Source organism: Etheostoma spectabile, chromosome 15, assembly GCF_008692095.1.
Source record: "Etheostoma spectabile isolate EspeVRDwgs_2016 chromosome 15, UIUC_Espe_1.0, whole genome shotgun sequence".
NCBI classification, from domain to species: domain Eukaryota; kingdom Metazoa; phylum Chordata; class Actinopteri; order Perciformes; family Percidae; genus Etheostoma; species Etheostoma spectabile.
In genome coordinates this window covers 24377743-24394232 of record NC_045747.1, presented here as the reverse complement: position 1 = coordinate 24394232, position 16490 = coordinate 24377743, and the positions used below count along the sequence as shown (strand labels likewise).

At 40.8% G+C, this 16490-nt stretch overlaps 1 protein-coding gene across 2 annotated transcripts in view; it reads left to right on the top strand.

Annotated features, from left to right (window-relative positions):
* The first annotated feature begins 1946 nt into the window (after positions 1–1946).
* hook2 (hook microtubule-tethering protein 2) overlaps positions 1947–16490 on the top strand; it is a 28032-nt gene continuing 13488 nt past the window's right edge. For both annotated transcript variants that reach the window (XM_032537317.1, XM_032537316.1), the window contains exons 1-12: positions 1947–2206; positions 4401–4483; positions 6173–6245; positions 6390–6440; positions 6793–6925; positions 8636–8703; positions 9036–9101; positions 9276–9356; positions 11159–11325; positions 11513–11653; positions 12437–12638; positions 13821–13931. In XM_032537317.1, coding sequence (XP_032393208.1) covers positions 2162–2206; positions 4401–4483; positions 6173–6245; positions 6390–6440; positions 6793–6925; positions 8636–8703; positions 9036–9101; positions 9276–9356; positions 11159–11325; positions 11513–11653; positions 12437–12638; positions 13821–13931 — 1221 coding nt within the window. In that variant the 5' untranslated portion in view covers positions 1947–2161. The remainder of the gene's footprint in view (positions 2207–4400; positions 4484–6172; positions 6246–6389; positions 6441–6792; positions 6926–8635; positions 8704–9035; positions 9102–9275; positions 9357–11158; positions 11326–11512; positions 11654–12436; positions 12639–13820; positions 13932–16490) is intronic.

The window sequence follows — 16490 nt, the reverse complement described above, 5'->3', positions numbered from 1 at the left end:
CTACTTGATAGTATAGATTCTATAAAGAGTAATAAGTGATGATAGAATAGAGATATCATAGATAGATAGATAGATAGATAGAAGATAGATAGATAGATAGATAGATAGATAGATAGAAGATCGATAGATAGATAGATAGATAGATAGAGAGATCGATAGATAGATAGATGATAGATATGATGATAGATAGATAGATAGATAGATGAGAGATCGATAGATAGATGGATAGATAGATAGATGATAGATAGATAGATAGATAGAGAGATCGATAGATAGATAGATAGATAGATAATAGATAGATAGATAGCGATAGATAGATAGATAGATAGATAGATAGATAGATAGATAGATAGATAGGATGATAGATAGATATGATAGATCATGATAGATAGATAGATAGAGATAGATAGATAGATAGATTAGATAGATAGATAGAGTAATTTTCTAATTCTGGAAGTTCCAGTGTTGCAGCAGTAAAATACCAGACACACATACAGAATATAAATGACTAACAGGACACAATACAAGAACAATAATTTAAAATATATACAAGTTGGAATAACATAAAAATGTACAACTGTTTAACTGTTATTGATAAAGCTGATAATGTAAATATTGTGCAAGTTGTACTTAGTGCCGCTGTGATGCCCGTGAGTCTTAGCTACCACTCAGTGATGAAAGGTTTTATGTTGTTTTACTGTCATTAGAAAATGTTGTTTTGCATTGGTGTAAGTGATTTTTTAATGTTTCTGATGGATCTGGGGTGCTTTTACGGGCCTTTTACGAGGATGTGAGGGTGAAATCTTCTACATTTTTGGATTAGAAATGTTGTTCCTGATTTTATAGCATCTGTGATGCAGATTTTCTTTAAATACATTGTGATTTATTTGTGTAATCTGTTTTTATGTTTGTCTGAATAACTCATTGGCATTGCTGCCCATCTTTTGCCAGAGCACTCACTCAAAAACATGTTTTCATGTTTCATGTCAATAAGGTTTCCTGGTTACATAACAAGTAAATAAATTGAATAAAATTCATGAAATTCTTGCTTGGGTCGCCAGCACTTACGGTACGTTAATGTGATTATGACATCACAGTGAGCTACAGCAGGCTAGTTTTAATTTAGTTATTATGTGTTCATTTGTTGACAAACATGGTAAACATATTGTATAAAACATACAAAAACCAAAAATGCCAGGTGATCAGAACATAAACAGAAATCCTAGTCAGTAGTGCTGCCTTTTTCTTTGTCCATTGGTCAAATAATACTTCGTTTTGTCTAAGCTGACTGAGATTTCTTTAGTCATTTTTTTATGATTTTTTGTGCTTAATTACCAAGAAACTATGAGAACATCTCTGGTAAACACAGGGTTTAAAGTGGTGCTTTGGCATGATTCTTTGCGGAGAAACTCGGTTTTACAGATCAGTCGATTCAATCGACTAATCGATTATAGTTGTAGTCATAAAATACAAGTGTTAGACGACTTTTTTTAATCGGGACAGCCCTAAAAAATCAGTTCCTAACACATGTTATTTAGCGTAGGGTACATAGATATATTCAGGGCTTAAATAGCATCTTTGTTTTTTGGAACAGGCCAAAATTGTTGTGCTTAATTACCAAGAAACTATGAGAACATCTCTGGTAAACACAGGGTTTAAAGTGGTGCTTTGGCATGATTCTTTGTGGAGAAACTCGGTTTTACAGATCAGTCGATTCAATCAACTAATCGATTATAGTTATAGTCATAAAATAGCAGACCAATGAGTGTCAGACGACTTTCTTTAATCGGGACAAATCTAAAAATCAGTTCATAAAACATGTTATATAGCATAGGGTACATAGATATATTCAGGGCTTAAATACCGTCTTTGTTTTTTAGAACAGACTATTATTATCATCATTGTTATCATTATCCTTTACCATGACCCGCAACATAATCCGCTTCCATGTGAACGCGCTTATTACGGAAGCTCGCTTGGTAAACAGGAGGCGACGAAACGCGAAAGGGGGGGGGGTCGGCTTCAGCAGGAGACCGTGGCTGGACAATGACTGACGTGGAAAGTGGAAAGGAGTGAGTAACGAACTTTTGGGGGAGAAGATTGAGTCTTGAGAGCCAAATCCATCGCCTCTCTGTGTGTGAGCTGCTGCGGGTTCAGCACGATGAATCTGGACAAAGCAGAGCTGTGTGATTCACTGCTAACCTGGGTAAGTTTGGTGTTAGCTAGCTAAGTTTCCTAGCGAGGCTAACCGCCTGCTAACAGGTGACAGCAGGTGTAAGAGGAAATACAGCTTTGCTTTAAAGGCGAGGGCTTGGTTAATCTATAAATAGCTGTTTTCGTGGCGATGTAGGTAACATATAAACAGTTGGCAGCTACAAAGGTTGTGTGTTTTGGAAGCTAACTAGTGCTAGCTAGCTAGCTAGCTAGCCAAGCTAACTAGCTAACGTTAGGTAAACACATCGGAAGTTTGGTCTCGCTGGTGTGTTTTTAGCTTGTTATCTGCACCAAATTGCGGTGTCAGCAACGTAGACTAACCCAAATAGCTTAGTGTAAGCTGAGAGACTTTGCTGTAATGTTAGGTTATCCAACATAGTAACTTTTCAACACCAAGGAAAAGCCACTTGTTTAGCAGTTTTCCCCACACAGAGGCAAGTGAAGGACTAAATTAGGTAGGACTGTAATCCCCTAAACTCCTTAGTACCTGTTATTAAAGTATTGTAAAGAATGACTGAATGTGTTTAGACAAAATCTATGATGTTTAGGTTCAGTTTTGCAGCAAGAATATGACATCCAATATGACACAACTCTGAAAAACATACTTAAACTTTATAAAATCTGATGCTAATACTCAAGGTTCAACCAATCAGGACATGAGAGAGAGATAAACATACGTAGGTGGATTAAAATCATTAAAATGCATACTGTCGCAAATCAATTATCAAGTTTAAAAGCAGGTTTTAAACCGATCTACATAATGCTCCTGTCATATTTGTGCAAATATTGCTTGCAGCTATGTAATATAATATATAATATAATGTTCTTGTTCAGCTCTGTGATAGCAACAAGAATAGAGCCCGACCGATATATACGCAGGCCGATATTATCGGCCAATATTAGGCATTTCCCGATCTATTGGCATTTATAACGGCCAATTTAAAAATGAATATTTAAAAATAAATACGGACGGTCAACCATGTTATGAGCGTCAGTCTGTCCACCAGAGGACGCTCTACAGCGTCCCTGTTAGTGATGGCGTTGCATAGTCTGTCCACCAGAGGACGCTCTACAACGTCCCTGTTAGTGATGGCGTTGCATAGTCTGTCCACCAGAGGACGCTCTACAACGTCCCTGTTAGTGATGGTGTTGCATAGTCTGTCCCCCAGAGGACGCTCTACAACGTCCCTGTTAGTGATGGCGTTGCATAGTCTGTCCACCAGAGGACGCTCTACAACGTCCCTGTTAGTGATGGCGTTGCATAGTCTGTCCACCAGAGGACGCTCTACAACGTCCCTGTTAGTGATGGTGTTGCATAGTCTGTCCACCAGAGGACGCTCTACAACGTCCCCGTTAGTGATGGCGTTGCATAGTCTGTCCACCAGAGGACGCTCTACAACGTCCCTGTTAGTGATGGCGTTGCATAGTCTGTCCACCAGAGGACGCTCTACAACGTCCCTGTTAGTGATGGTGTTGCATAGTCTGTCCACCAGAGGACGCTCTACAACGTCCCTGTTAGTGATGGCGTTGCATAGTCTGTCCACCAGAGGACGCTCTACAACGTCCCTGTTAGTGATGGTGTTGCATAGTCTGTCCACCAGAGGACGCTCTACAACGTCCCTGTTAGTGATGGCGTTGCATAGTCTGTCCACCAGAGGACGCTCTACAACGTCCCTGTTTGCAACACTGATTTAATGTGTTTTTGTTCAAAGGACTTTAAGTTTCATATCTTAAGTTCGTATTTTTATACATTTTTATTCATCAGAACTTTAATATATTTTGATGTCCCTCTGTTCTGTTGTGACAAAACAAATTATTTTAGTGAGAACTCATAAATAACTACAAATTACTAATGTTAGGGAGATCTGTTAATGTTTTTAACGCATTTCTGGATTTTTGTTTAAAAATTCATATCGGACGATTTATCGTCATGTCAGATTTTTAAACAACCAAATATTCGTATATATTCTACCTTCAAAAAATCCTTTATCGGTCGGGCTTCTAAACAAGAACAAAGCTCTGTAGGGAGTTATGTTGGGAACTGGCGGGTTGCAGGTTCAAGTCCCTGTTCAGAGTGTGGACTGGTAGCTGGAGAGGTGCCAGTTCACCTCCTGGGCACTGCCAAGGTGCTCTTGAGCAAGCCACCCAAAGGTTACTCCAATAATTCTTAATGTCTTTGTTCTCAGTTGCAGACATTTCAGGTCCCATCATGCAACAGCAAGCACGACCTGACAAGTGGAGTGGCCATCGCACACGTGCTTCACAGAATGTAAGGGCTCACGTGTGTTCAAGTAGTTGAAGTATTTTTTTATTTTTTTCTTATTTTCTAAGCACAAACTCGGGGGAAACGGCTGATAGAAATGAACTCAGAGCCAGCCTTTCACTGAGATTTGCTTATCTGTGTGACACAAAATTTCCCTTTGACTTGCATAAGGCTATTATCTATGCAAAATGTCAACCATGAAAAGAAAACGGACTGGATTTGTGTGGTCAGTTTTTTTTCTTCCTCTTTAAACAGTGGTTTACACAAAAATAACCCCTGTCTGTCCAGGGACACAGGCCTGCTGACATTGTTTAGCTTCTGGTGGGATATTTGTATCCACATAGATACATAGACAATGTAACTATTTGTGAATCAAACTAATGTTATTTTTATTTTACTTCCACTTTATAGGTATAGTTCAGATTTCACAGCGTCAATTCGGCACGCCCCCCCCAGTTTGGAGAAGCAAGCTAGAGTATCGACACAGAAGCTAAGCAATGTCCTGTGCTGCTCTGGAAGAAGGCAAAAGCTAAACACATTTTAGGCACCTAAAAAAATCAGTTTAACTGTTTTCTATGTTTAGAATAATTTCACAGACAGACCTTTACGACGGGGAACTGAAGCCGTTATCTCTGCTCTCTTCAAAGCCACCAGACTCCTTTTGACAAAAACAGTAATTTTACCTCGCAAACGGATTTTTCTGCTTCCCTGCCTCCGTCGTTTAGTGTTTTTTGTGTTTTTGTGTCTATTGAATCGTATTCCTAAAAAAACACAAAAGTCACACAAAACACAAACAATTTCCCCCGAGGGCCCTGGAGACCACATTCTGCGTTCACGGGTAAAAATTTCTTTTTTTGAAAAGGATTCTGGTGGCCGTGAGTCTTTTCGTGTGCCCCGTGTCAGGGCGGGGCGTCACCCTTTCTTTTGGGGTATTTCGACAGTTAAATCGGAGGAGGCATGGGGCTCAAGAGCAATCGATTGGTGGAAAGGCTACCCCGGAAAAATTAGGGGGACAACGCCTCCAAAATTGACGACTTTTTTTTTAACTGACCTTTTGTCAATCTGAAATGTTTGGGCAACTTGGCCCTTTCTCGCTTAAAAGTTTTCGGGAAACATTTTTAAAGTAAATTTTAAAACCTTTTATTGTCTCATCAAATACAAGTACCGTGAAAGGATTAAAACAACCCCCTTTTACAGTGTTGACCAAAAATATAAGACAAAATATAAAATCCAAAAGTCAAAAATTAAAAAAAGAAAAATTAAAAGTGGGTGCAGAAAAAAAAAAGAAATTCAAAATTGACTGGTTTTAAAATTTGGGAAGCAACCCCCACATGGGGGTTTGTCCATCTGCCGGTTCTCATTTTGGGGGGCGAAATACAGTGGGCCCCCCTGTGTTAAAGGCCCCGTATTTGGCCCGCACCTTGGTTTGGGTGGCAGAGCCTGAAACATAGAATGGAGACGTCTCTACAACCACAGTTCAAAGACCCAAAAATATCCTTTAAAAATTTGAAACCCCCCTCCCCGCTTCGTTTTTAATTTAGTTTTTTCAATATTCCCCTTTTTCCCCCCGAGTGACATTACTGTTCTTCCCCCAAATTCGCGTGCTGAAGCGCAGGGCCCCCGTCGCCCTGCGCCTTTTGTGATTTTTATCAGAGATGCTCGCCTTGTCCTCCTCGGTTTTTGTGTCGTTTAAAAAGCCCCCCCATGGTTTAATGAGACGTGGCTGGGCCGGATCAAGGAGGAGAGCGGAGCCAACTGGCGCCTCAAGGTAAATTGTGAAACAGTCGGACATGACAGAAGACCCTATGGCACCCTACAATGAACAGGATGTCATGGCTGTTTTGTTTTTCTTTCACTTCTTTTCCCAAAATGAGGATCATGATGGTGACTCTAATTTGTTTTGTTCTTTCAGGTCAGCAACTTGAAAAAGATTCTTAAGGGCATGATGGAATATTATCACGACGTAAGAAGATTGTTATCTTTCGGTATTCTGCTAAAATACAGCAACATTGAATTTAAAAATCATTTTCAACATGGTTTCATTGATCAAATTGAACATTTAATGCACCATTAAAAAAGACTGAGAGGCATTTTAAAGTGCAGTTTTCTGCCGACACTCTTTCAACTAACTTTTGCGCTCTGTCGCAGCCTTTCGCCATGGGTTTATTGTTTATTGTTTACCAGTCGACGTCGCAATAACGCAAAAAAACAGGATATATATTGTGCAGCCCTATTTTGTTACCATCTGTTGGCACTTTTGTAATTCACTGGGCTCAGTCCTACTCCTAATGTCTCGCGTTACTCTCCACGAACAGGTGCTCGGTCATCAGGTGTCAGATGAGCACTTGCCAGACGTGAACCTTATAGGAGAGATGGGAGATGTCACTGAACTGGGAAAGCTGGTACAACTCGTATTGGCCTGCGCTGTCAGTTGTGAGAAGAAGCAAGGTAAAGTGTGTCTGAATCAGAAAAGCTTTAATTGCCACAATAAGTTACTCTCATGTGGAACACATATTATTAAACATGATTACGAAAGACACAATAAATACACTAAAACATATCTTAGAGTTAGAGATTTAGACTTCTCGTTATTAATCCTTTTGGGATGACTCCAGTAAGGAAATAGACATTTCTAGCATCTGTTTTAGCAAGAATACAGTATAAAGATACTTATAACGTAATAATAACAATAAAAGCATTCGGCTATAAAAAGACATTAACCATAAAGTGTCAGTGTTGAGTCAAGTGTTAAAGTGACCAGGTATGAATAGATGGATGGATGAATGGTCCTCTCCGCCCTTTGCCCCCCCCCCCCCCCCCCCCGAGTGAGGAGTCTACATCCAAAATAACTGTTGCATGACAAAAAAGGGACTTAATGGGTTGAGTGCAGAATTTGCAAAGAATACATAGTCTGTGCAAATGTAAAGTCCAGGATGAAGACTGTGCTATTAAAGGAAGAACGACCACCAAGTAGATTCATCCATCTGTGAAAATAACACACAGGATTAACTCAAAGTCCCATCACATGGTTCTTGCCCTATATTATATTATATTATATTATATTATATTAGTCATGGTCGGATAGTCACGAGTGGTTAAATTGGGCTTTTCCCGAGGAAAAACCATGCTCATCTTAAATGATGGCTTGTTGTCGTTTATATTGATCGTATGCCTCTATATATTGTCTCTTATGTATTGCTTTTATTTAATGCTTTCAGGTATTTTAACCTGTCCCCCATACCCCTTTTAATAAGTTTCCTCTGGCGTCTTTAACATTTTGAGCTAGTGTTTGGTGAGTGTTTGTTGGAACTGACTGTATGTACTGCGAAGCTGCAAGTGAATTGACCATAGGGGATAATGATGTATCCGAACTCTGCAGCCAGGCCTGCTCATAACCCTCAACGCTAGAGTACTGACAAAGTGTAAGGCTGCGTTCAGACACTGGTCTTTCCATTCATTTTGAATGGGGGTGGTGCGTTTAGGCTGCGGCGGGAGTTTGTGCAGGATGGGCACTTTAAAAAACTTGTCAAGAATGTTTTGAGCTACAGTTTGGGGCGGTGTGAGAGTCCCGTACGGGAACCATCACATCACAACACAAGCACTGAACTGCCGGGGGAGTTTGTGCAACCGCTAAATGTTTCCCGCAACAAACAAAGCACTCGCTATGTCTTTGCTCGTCCCTTTGCATTCACTCTTTCATGTGAAAAGAAGCTGCCTTCAAGTGCAGTCGGAAATGTTGAAATCTATAAACAATCTGATTTGAAAGTGGAGTAATTGTCTACTTGGGCCTTGTTTGGGGGGGGGGGGGGGGGGGGGGGGGTTGGTTAAGTACACAACAGACCGTCGCACAAATGGGCCCTTTTATTGACGCTCCCCTCGCCGCACAACCCTGCAGCAATCACCGGATTGTGAGAAGATATCTCTCTCACGCTCGTTCCTTTCCTTTAGAGTACAGCTTAAGCTGATTCTATTTTTTGTCTGTTTCTCTATTTTGTTATGGGGGGGGGGGGATGAACTGAAAAACTGATCATTTGTTATTTAAACACCAGCATGAGGGTGCTTGAAATACTGATGGGTGCAGTGAGAGAGTGAGAGTATTTGTGTTAATCTGCATTTTGGCTGCACCCTCAGCTCTTTGTTGTCTTCTCCTAAACACAGAGCAAATCCAGCAGATAATGACACTTGAGGAATCGGTCCAGCATGTCGTGATGACAGCCATTCAGGAGGTGAGTGAGCCTCTCGCTTATCCTCTTGGTTCTCTCTGCTTCTGCATTAATCCCAGCTCTTACTCACGGTTAATTCACAATTAAAAGAAATGCAGATAAGCACTGAGACTGAACCGAGTCCCAGAAACCCTACTTTGAGATATTTCAAGAATATGTTTAGTGTTTTGTTGGCACCATTAGGGGGTGGGGGGGGGGGGCTGGAACATAAACCGTCCCAGGTTTTATTGGGTTTTCTGAATAACTTTAGAAACCTCTGAAACTTGCTTTTGGGAACAGGTATTTTTCCCGTAATTTGAGCTTTTCATTGACTTTGTTATGACCGCTTGTTTTAGCTCTTATCAAAGGATCCTTCATCGGACCCAGGAAGTCCAGAAACCTACGGGGACTTTGACTACCAGGTGAAACCCTTTCACACTTTCACTCTCCCTCCATTTTTTGTCTTTTACTCAGGTTCACTCTGTTACATCCTTCTTTGTGCTTCGCTCTGACGTTATTTCATTGATTACTCCCTCCTACTGTGACTAGTATGACTTCTCCTCTGTCTCTACGTTCTGTTGGTTCTGTGTTTGCAGTCCAGGAAGTATTATTTTCTAAGTGAGGAGGCAGACGAGAAGGGGGACCTGAGCCAGCGCTGTCGAGACCTGCAGCATCAGGTTGGTACACCCAAAAGGGATCTGTGTAATACTTGGCAAACATGGCCTGAGATGGGCGCCCGGGTAGCTCAGTTGGTAGAGCGTGAGCCCATGTGTTGTGGTTTATCCTCGATGGAGAGGCCCTGGGAGCTCGAGTCTGACCTGCAGCGATTTCCCGCATGTCTTCCTCCTATCTCTCTCTCTCCTTTCATATCTAAGTTGTCCTAATGATTTAAAAATATAATCTTTAAAAAAAAAAAAAAAAGCCTCTCCACTTTGTGTGTGCAAAAATGGCAGAAAAAGCCAATTTTCAGACTTGGACACGGAGATTTCCTGCTATTACTCTGTTTTTACATCATATTAAACTGAATATCTTCAAAGTTTAGGCTGACAAAGCAAGACATTTAAAGATAACACTGGGAGGAACTGGAATGGACCGTTGTAACTTATCTTTCAGCAGATTAATCGTTTACTCCCCTAGTGTTGGTAGAGTGAACAGTAATCAACGGCTTCTATCAGTGAGATACGCTGGATTACATACTGGATTACATGCTGCATCACACTTCCTGTGTGTAGGTTGGCAATTTCAATCCAGCGCGGGAATGGCAGACTCAGCCATTCACAATCAAAACTGCTTTATTTACTGAAAATGAATACATGAAATGGCTGTTGAATACATTCAATGGCTGTTGCTGAAAAACTGCTGATTATAAACAGTATCAAAAACTGCATTTGGGTCCGTGGAAATCTCAAGGATTCTAACTTAATAATGATGGCATACTGTTCACTTCATCTTCCATTTGTCTAACAGAACTGTTGCCATTACGTCAAAAAGCGTGTTTGTGTGTCTTTCTTTCTTGCTTGCTTGCTCTGGCCCTTTTTTATTGATTAGCCTGCCTGAGAGTTTGTTGGTGTTCCCTTGACTTGTTGTACCACTGACAGAGAGGGGACTCATTTTGTGTGTTTTAAAGATGCATTAGTAGTCAATAGTTACATAACATCAAGATAAAACTGACACATTGCCTTGGGATGGTGCCGTAGCCAACAATAATTTGTATCGCTCTCAGCCCACGCGTTAGGGATTAGTCATTTGTGTTGTTTTGAAAGCTATTTACTGTTACCGGTCCTGTGCTAAAGCATGCAATCTTTCCTTAAAGTTCAGTGTAGGGACTTGCTGTGTTCACACTGGAAAGATGTCCAGCAGGTAAGTATACACTCCCCCTTTTGTTTAATACTGGAATGCCAGCTCGTCTAGACTTAACTTCAGTTCAGTCCGACACAAACACTATAACATCCTGAAAATCGGAACATTTAACCAATTATAACCAATATCTTTAACGGTCCTCAGCTAGCTGTGCATATTCATCTATTTCTCATGAGAATCTGGTTTTGACCCCAAGGGTAATGCGAACAACTTCACTATTGAGAAAGTTCCTTCTGCCCGAGACCTTTTCAAACCAGCTGACTAACTCGCTTTTGACAACTGGGCATGTGTTTGAAGTCCCATTTTAGCATGAAAAGTGGTGTTGGTCGCTGCATATCTGTGTTTTTCTGCTTGCTAATCAGTGCTCTGGCTTTCTCCATGTTTATTCTCAGAAAGAGGTCAGCAGTTTTGATACAGTATGTCATTCCCTAAATCAGCGTTGAGGACTTTTCTGATGCATCTTCTGTCTCTTCCCTTTTTCCCGTCCTTTGTGCAGCTGAAGATTTGACACTTTGTGCATTCTCTCTCCCCGTTTATTTCTCCAAGTCTTCACACCTGGTTTTAACAATGTATTTTATCTGTGTGTGTGTCTCTCTCTCTCTCTCTCTTCCTGCCACAGTTGTCGGTGGCTCTGGAGGAGAAGTCGTGCCTACAGGGGGAGACGCGCTCCCTGAAGGAGAAGCTGAGCCACTGCGACTCTCTGGACGTCTCCGCCACCGCCATCACGGGCAAGAAGCTGCTGCTGCTGCAGAGTCAGATGGAGCAGCTTCAGGAGGAGAACTACAGGTACACACACACACACACACACACACACACACACCACATATACACATAAAGTTAGGCAGTCCAGGTTTAGTTAACATCATGGACACATGCAAATCAAATGCATATTGCTCCGTTCAGTATCTCACAATGAGTCCATTTAGTTTCCTCAGCCACACAAACCACTGCTCTGCTGTTATATCTATCTCAGACTGGAGAACAGCCGAGATGACGCGCGCGTGCGGGCAGAGGTCCTGGAGCGGGAGGTGACCGACCTGCAGCTGCGTAACGAAGAGCTGACCAGCCTGGCGCACGAGGCCCAGTCCCTCAAAGACGAGATGGACATTCTCAGGTGAGACCATTCCTACAAAGTCACGCCCGCTCAAGTTGAATTCATCGTGGGAAACCGTGCAGGACTTCTCACAGGCTAACCTGAGTTTGTAGTCAAGCCAAACTGCAGATCGTCACGCTTGGTGGGTGTTGAATCACATGAAGACTGAGAGTTTTGTGTTCTCTGCTTTGTCTCCAACCGAGCATGTTAAGATTGTGTACTCTCCTACTAGGGAAGACTCAATACTTTGAAGGCTTTTTGCAATTCATTCAAAATAACCGTGCATTCTTGTGAAAATGTATTGTAAATGTTGGCTGATACATATTGCAGAGACAATAGTTGGTCAACTTCTGGAATTGTTGTTTGTGAGTTGTTGTTTTTTTCTGGGTGTGTTGTACTTTTAGGTTGTATGTTTTCAGTCAATCCCACATACATTGAAACATACAAAGAAAAAAGTAGAAAAGTATTAAAAAGACAAACTAACACATTGTTGGTTTGGATCTTTTTCCATGGATTTCAGCCTTTTCCTTTTTAAGCAGTAGTTCATCTATTATCAATTTACACTCTCAGAAACAACTCCCACGCTGCCCACACACAGACGTCCATTCAGCTCCTCTCTGACATCTGTGTTGATAATATGAATTTCATGCACTGACACTGGCTTGCGTCAGAGATTCTTTGTTTTTTTGTTTTTCTTCTTCTTCATTAGTTATACACACGTATGTATTCTGTTTAACTAAAAGTCATATCTCACAGCTGATACTCGACGCCTCCCACACTGTCCTCTCCTCCCCTCCCCCTCAGGCACTCGTCTGACCGGGTGAACCAGCTGGAAGCGCTGGTGGAGACGTACAAGAGGAAGCTGGAGGATCTGGGAGACCTGCGGAGGCAGGTGCGCCTCCTGGAGGAGCGCAACACCGTGTACATGCAGCGCACCTGCGAGCTGGAGGAGGAGCTCCGCAGGGCCAACGCTGTCCGCAGTCAGCTGGACACCTACAAGAGACAGGCAAGCTGTGGATGTGACAAGGAGCAGGGCGAGAGATGCTTGTTCCTGTGTTGACGTCCCAGTAGGGCTGGGTACCGAATTCAGTACTTTTTAGGCACCGACCGATCAAGTATTTTTTAACGATACCCAACCCTACGTCCAAGTGATTTTAAACACTGTTTTTTTGGAAAATGTTGCCGTTTTCATTAGTGGAATGTAACTAAGTACATTTACTCAAGTACTGTACTTAAATATACATTTGAAGTACTTTTACTTGAGTCTTTTCATTCCACTTTCTACTTCTACTCCGCTACATTTCAGAGAGAAATCTTGTGCTTTTTACTCCACTACATTCATCTGACAGCTTTAGTTACTAGGCCTGCACGATAAATTAGTATAAAATTGCGATCTCGATTCACCCGTTTTTGAGAATTAATTTTTTAATAACTTAGATATTTTTTTCTTTTTTTTCCTTTTTTTTTGGGGGACTTTGATTCTTATTTAATTTTACGAGCCGACTGCATCGCCAACACTACTACTTTCTTCTGTGAGGTTTAAATATAGATTGTATGAAATCGGTTTTAAAGCTCTCCCTTCTCTTCATTGAAGCCTCTGTGTTTACAGGCTTGTGGTGATGCGAAATGTGCTCTAGGTGCCAAAGAAAATCTGGTTGATACTGCCAATTTATTTTTGTTTTGACACGATTCATGTCAATAAACATTACACAAAAAATCGTGGCAGAGAATTGTGATATCTATTCTAAGGTAAAACAAATCAGGATTCATATTTTTCCCCAAATCGTGCAGGCCTACTAGTTACTTTGCAAATTACTTTTGCTCACTTAGTTTATAAAACCTGATGTTTTCTTAAACAATAACCTACCCAACATTAGATAGATCTACGGGTCCAGCTGAAATGATTAGCAGATTAAACACTTAGGTGATTGACAGAACTGTATTGTTTCTAAAATGTGAGGATTTTTCTGCATTGAGTACTTTTAATACTTTAAGTGCATTTTCCAGATGATCCTTTCAAACTTTTCCTTAGGTAACATTTCCAGTACAGCACTTTAACTTGTAATAGTATATTTTACAGTATGGCATTATTACTAAGGAAAGTATCTGAATGCTTCTTCCACCACTGTCAGTTGTTACAGAGGTCTTGCCAACGCAGACTGTTGCTATGCTCTCTTCTGACTTGCAGGCTCATGAGCTCCACACCAAGCACTCGGCAGAGGCGATGAAAGCTGAGAAATGGCAGTTTGAGTACAAGAACCTTAACGACAAGTATGACGCACTGCTGAAGGAGAAAGAAGTGAGTTGGCGCACACGCTCGGGAAATAAAAGTTCCCTTGTTGTGGGCAAAGAATGAGAACATTTTACTGTGCTGTTCTATCAGCACGGAGGAGCTTGTCTGATGTATCATGTCATATTACTACATTACAACATGCAGTAATATAGGCTTGATTTCAGTAGGGCTGCAACTAACGATTTTATTATTATTCTGTTGATTATTTTTATTGATTTAATGGATTAGTTTGGTCTATAAAATGGTGAAAAATGGGGATTGATGTTTCTCAAAGCCCAAGATGACGCCCTCAAATGTCTTAATTTGTCCACAACTCAAAGATATTCAGTTTACTGTCACTGAGGAGAGAAGAAACTAGAACATGTTCACATTTATGAAGCTAACATCAGAGAATTTTGACTCTTTATTTTATAAAAGAAATGACTCAAACTGATTGTCCAAATAGTTGCTGATTCATTTATTTATTACAAACACAATTAATACAATAACCCTTTGCAGCTGTAGATTTCAGTGATGGAAGTCCTGTGTGGATGGACATTTGTTGTGACTTTTTCAGTACACACATCCCTGCAGGAGGAATTGTTGCCAGGCAAATATCGTACTGTCCTGCCGTGGACTCCCACGTCCGGTGTTAATTCTAGCACCTTCTGCAATCTGACAGGAGTGATTAATGTCCTCAGTTCCTTGTGGGGGTAATTAAGCGATACATACTGTGCTGACATGAAGTGTACATTTACTTTGTACTACTTCTAGGTACTCTCTGAATCTAGGTTAATGGTCTCCAACCTTCCTACATCTTCCAACAAGGGCTACTTTAAAAAAACGAAAGTGAAAGAGCTATTGCATCACATCGCTTATATTTATTACACAATATTACACACATAAGGTGAACGAAGTTACTGTTTGTACATGGATGAAATTGCAATACTCAAAGCTTATGAAAAATCTTCACTTCATGTAAAGGTTTGGACTGTTTTGCACTTCTTTTAGCCCACATAGTTAGAAATATTACTGAAAGTATTCCCATCACAGGCCAAGAAAACATTGCAACTTTACACTTCTATGGCCCACATAGTTAGCTACCTCACTTTTAATATCGTAGTCATTTTTTGTCGACCTATTGGCGAGCTACTGGAAACCTGCTCCCGAGCTCCTCCGTGGATACCACAGGTCAAATTAACTCGTCGCTACATAGAGCTCGAGGCTCATGCGACAATGTTGAACGATTTCCCCCAATTACTGCCCAAAGCCTAAATGTAAAATGACATGAAGTCAATGTTCACGTGCATATCACACTGGTTGAACAAAACCTAATGGAGCGTTACTATTTTTAACCCTCGTGTTGTCCTTGGGTCAAATTGACTCGTTTTTCCTATAGCAATGTTCTTTTTCATTCCCCAAAATAACATGATTGATTCCACACAACGCTCTTTGCCAAGTACAAATCTCTACTTTCATTAATTTGGGTCTTATTCAATTTTATAGCATTTGAAAAACAAATTGAAGTGTTTTGAAATAGTATTGAGTGAAAGTTTTTAAATTCCTCTGTGATCCCTAAAATCCTTCCTTTTAATTTTGTCTAAAAATTTCCCATTTCGATTTTTTAAAATCAAAAATTAGGTATAATTCCAAAAATGAAAAAAAAAAGTTAAAAAAATAGTGTTTGTATGTTGAAAAAGTCAAAAATTTTAAAAAAGGGATAAAAACTTTAAGAAAAGTCAAACTTGATAAAAAAAGTCAAAAGGGTTGGGGCTTGACAACCGACCCATTATGTCCGTCGGGCAGTCCCGGGTGGACCCAGCTGCGATGGGTTTCAGGGCCACGTTGGGCAAGGACCCTCGGTCCATTTCGACCTTGACTGTTGAAACTCCCGGGGTCGTTATTTCCCTCTGATTGGTGGAGGTCCCCGCTAGCGAATCAGTCCAGAGAACCGAGCTACAAAGCCCTATCTTTTTTTATTACTCGCCCCTCGTTTTTTAAATCCCGTCAACAAACCCTTTTGACTCTATCCCCTCTTGATGAAAAAAATGAAATGAAAAAACGTGCTCTGTTTTTAAAAGGTCTAAGGGGATTGCCCTCATTTGGGTTTTTTTTTTATGGGCACGATATGATTAGCCCGCCTGCTGTTTTGGGACACATTTCTCTGCCATCCACATGGGCGCTCAAGTTGGCGCGCTTCGGTGGTTTTAAACCTTTTTTGAGAACGGGGCCACTGTCTCCGACGGTTTTTTTTGCCATCGGTTGGGGTTTTCAAAACTTTTTAAATTTCAATTTGCATTTTAGCCTTTTTTTTGACGGTAGTGAAGCTAGAGACAGGAAATGCAGGAGGGGAGAGGGGTATAACCTGCAACACAGACCCTACAACCAGAAATCAAACCACGTGGACGTTGTGGTTATGTGCTACACACCTTGACCATTAAACTACATATGCGCCGAGCTGGCTTTGATTTGACTTTTTCTTTCTACGTATAGCAGGTTCACAGTGGATTAAACCTAAAGGTTTTATTGGCCTAATAATTATTCTAACATACAGACTAAAGCAGTCGGACATGAAGCTGAAACCTG